Source organism: Octopus bimaculoides, chromosome 29, assembly GCF_001194135.2.
Source record: "Octopus bimaculoides isolate UCB-OBI-ISO-001 chromosome 29, ASM119413v2, whole genome shotgun sequence".
NCBI classification, from domain to species: domain Eukaryota; kingdom Metazoa; phylum Mollusca; class Cephalopoda; order Octopoda; family Octopodidae; genus Octopus; species Octopus bimaculoides.
In genome coordinates this window covers 11,628,519-11,629,816 of record NC_069009.1, presented here as the reverse complement: position 1 = coordinate 11,629,816, position 1,298 = coordinate 11,628,519, and the positions used below count along the sequence as shown (strand labels likewise).

At 32.4% G+C, this 1,298-nt stretch overlaps 1 protein-coding gene across 3 annotated transcripts in view; it reads right to left on the bottom strand.

Annotated features, from left to right (window-relative positions):
* Positions 1-388: 388 nt before the first annotated feature.
* The window catches only part of LOC106868081 (E3 ubiquitin-protein ligase mib1), a 36,955-nt gene continuing 36,045 nt past the window's right edge, over positions 389-1,298 (bottom strand). For all 3 annotated transcript variants that reach the window (XM_014913196.2, XM_052977869.1, XM_052977870.1), the window contains one exon: positions 389-880. In XM_014913196.2, the coding sequence (XP_014768682.2) occupies positions 693-880 (188 nt within the window). In that variant the 3' untranslated portion in view covers positions 389-692. The remainder of the gene's footprint in view (positions 881-1,298) is intronic.

The window sequence follows — 1,298 nt, the reverse complement described above, 5'->3', positions numbered from 1 at the left end:
TATTTTCATATGTATGATCATAAAGTTTTATTTTTTACTGACAAAAATTATGGTAATTAGTAAATAACAATGAACCTAAGGCTAGAATATAAAATAAAAATATTGTATATTGGACTAACAAACCCCTGAAATTTTATTCAACCACCCTCACTTTGGAGAGGTCTGTCAAATTGAGATATCCATAGGTACATCATACATTGTATAGAAATGCTATCTCTATACGATCTATAAAGAGAAAAGACACACACACACACACATATATAGACATATGTATACATCAGGCATTCTTCTCTCAGCTATAAATGAAGGTAGATAACTATCAATATACCAGAGGATATTCAAACAGTCTTTATAACAATGGAAATATTTAAACAACAGCAACAACAAGTTAACATTTCAAAGTTTGTCTTTATTTTAAATGTTAATTTGTAATAAAGGAGCCAAACATGTGAAGGAGACTCTATATGATTGATAGATCTGCTAGGGTTAGTAGCCAAATCCACTGTACTTCACACCTTATCTCTTTAAAGATGGACATATAGGACAATATAGTTCTGAGTCGTCTACATTTAAGAAAAAAAACAGGATGGTCCTGGCTGGAATGGATTTGATCATAAGTCCCTCTTTGGTCAAGATTAACCCGGGATTAAACAACAGCAACAACAACATTTACACAGAAATTCACTTTGCATTTATGATAAATATTGCAGTGCAGTGGAACACTCGGCTTCTTCAAGAGCTGCCCTTAGTGTTTCGAGATTTCGTGTACCTGGATCACAACCTTTAAACCATTCATATAACATCAGGAAACCCCGTCTTGCAGTGTCATTCGAGTCATCATCAATTTTCAGTTCAGTAGCTTGAATGCCTAAAAAAATGCCTGCAAAAGATACAATAATAAGAAATATAACTGCAACAACATTAACAATAATATAAAAGATGTGTGCTCTAGGATGTTATAAATATAACAAAGAAACTATTTCAATAAAGAAATTTTTAAAAAATAGAGCTAAGAAACATGAAAAATATAAGACATTGTTTTCTATTTCTAAAGAAAATACAACAAAGATTGAATTAAAAGAAAAGATTTTGAAGAAAATTAATTGGAAATTATACTTGAGAAAATTTATGGCAAACAAATGTCAGAAGTGTTTGAAAGCAAAAGTGCATCAGAACCTAAAGAATCAACAGAGACCCCCAGCAGTCAACCCATTTGATGATCCATCCATCCAACTTTCTTCGTGCAATATTCTTGGGAAGTTTGTTGGGGTAGAGTCCTCAGGCACCTCCTCCATAGG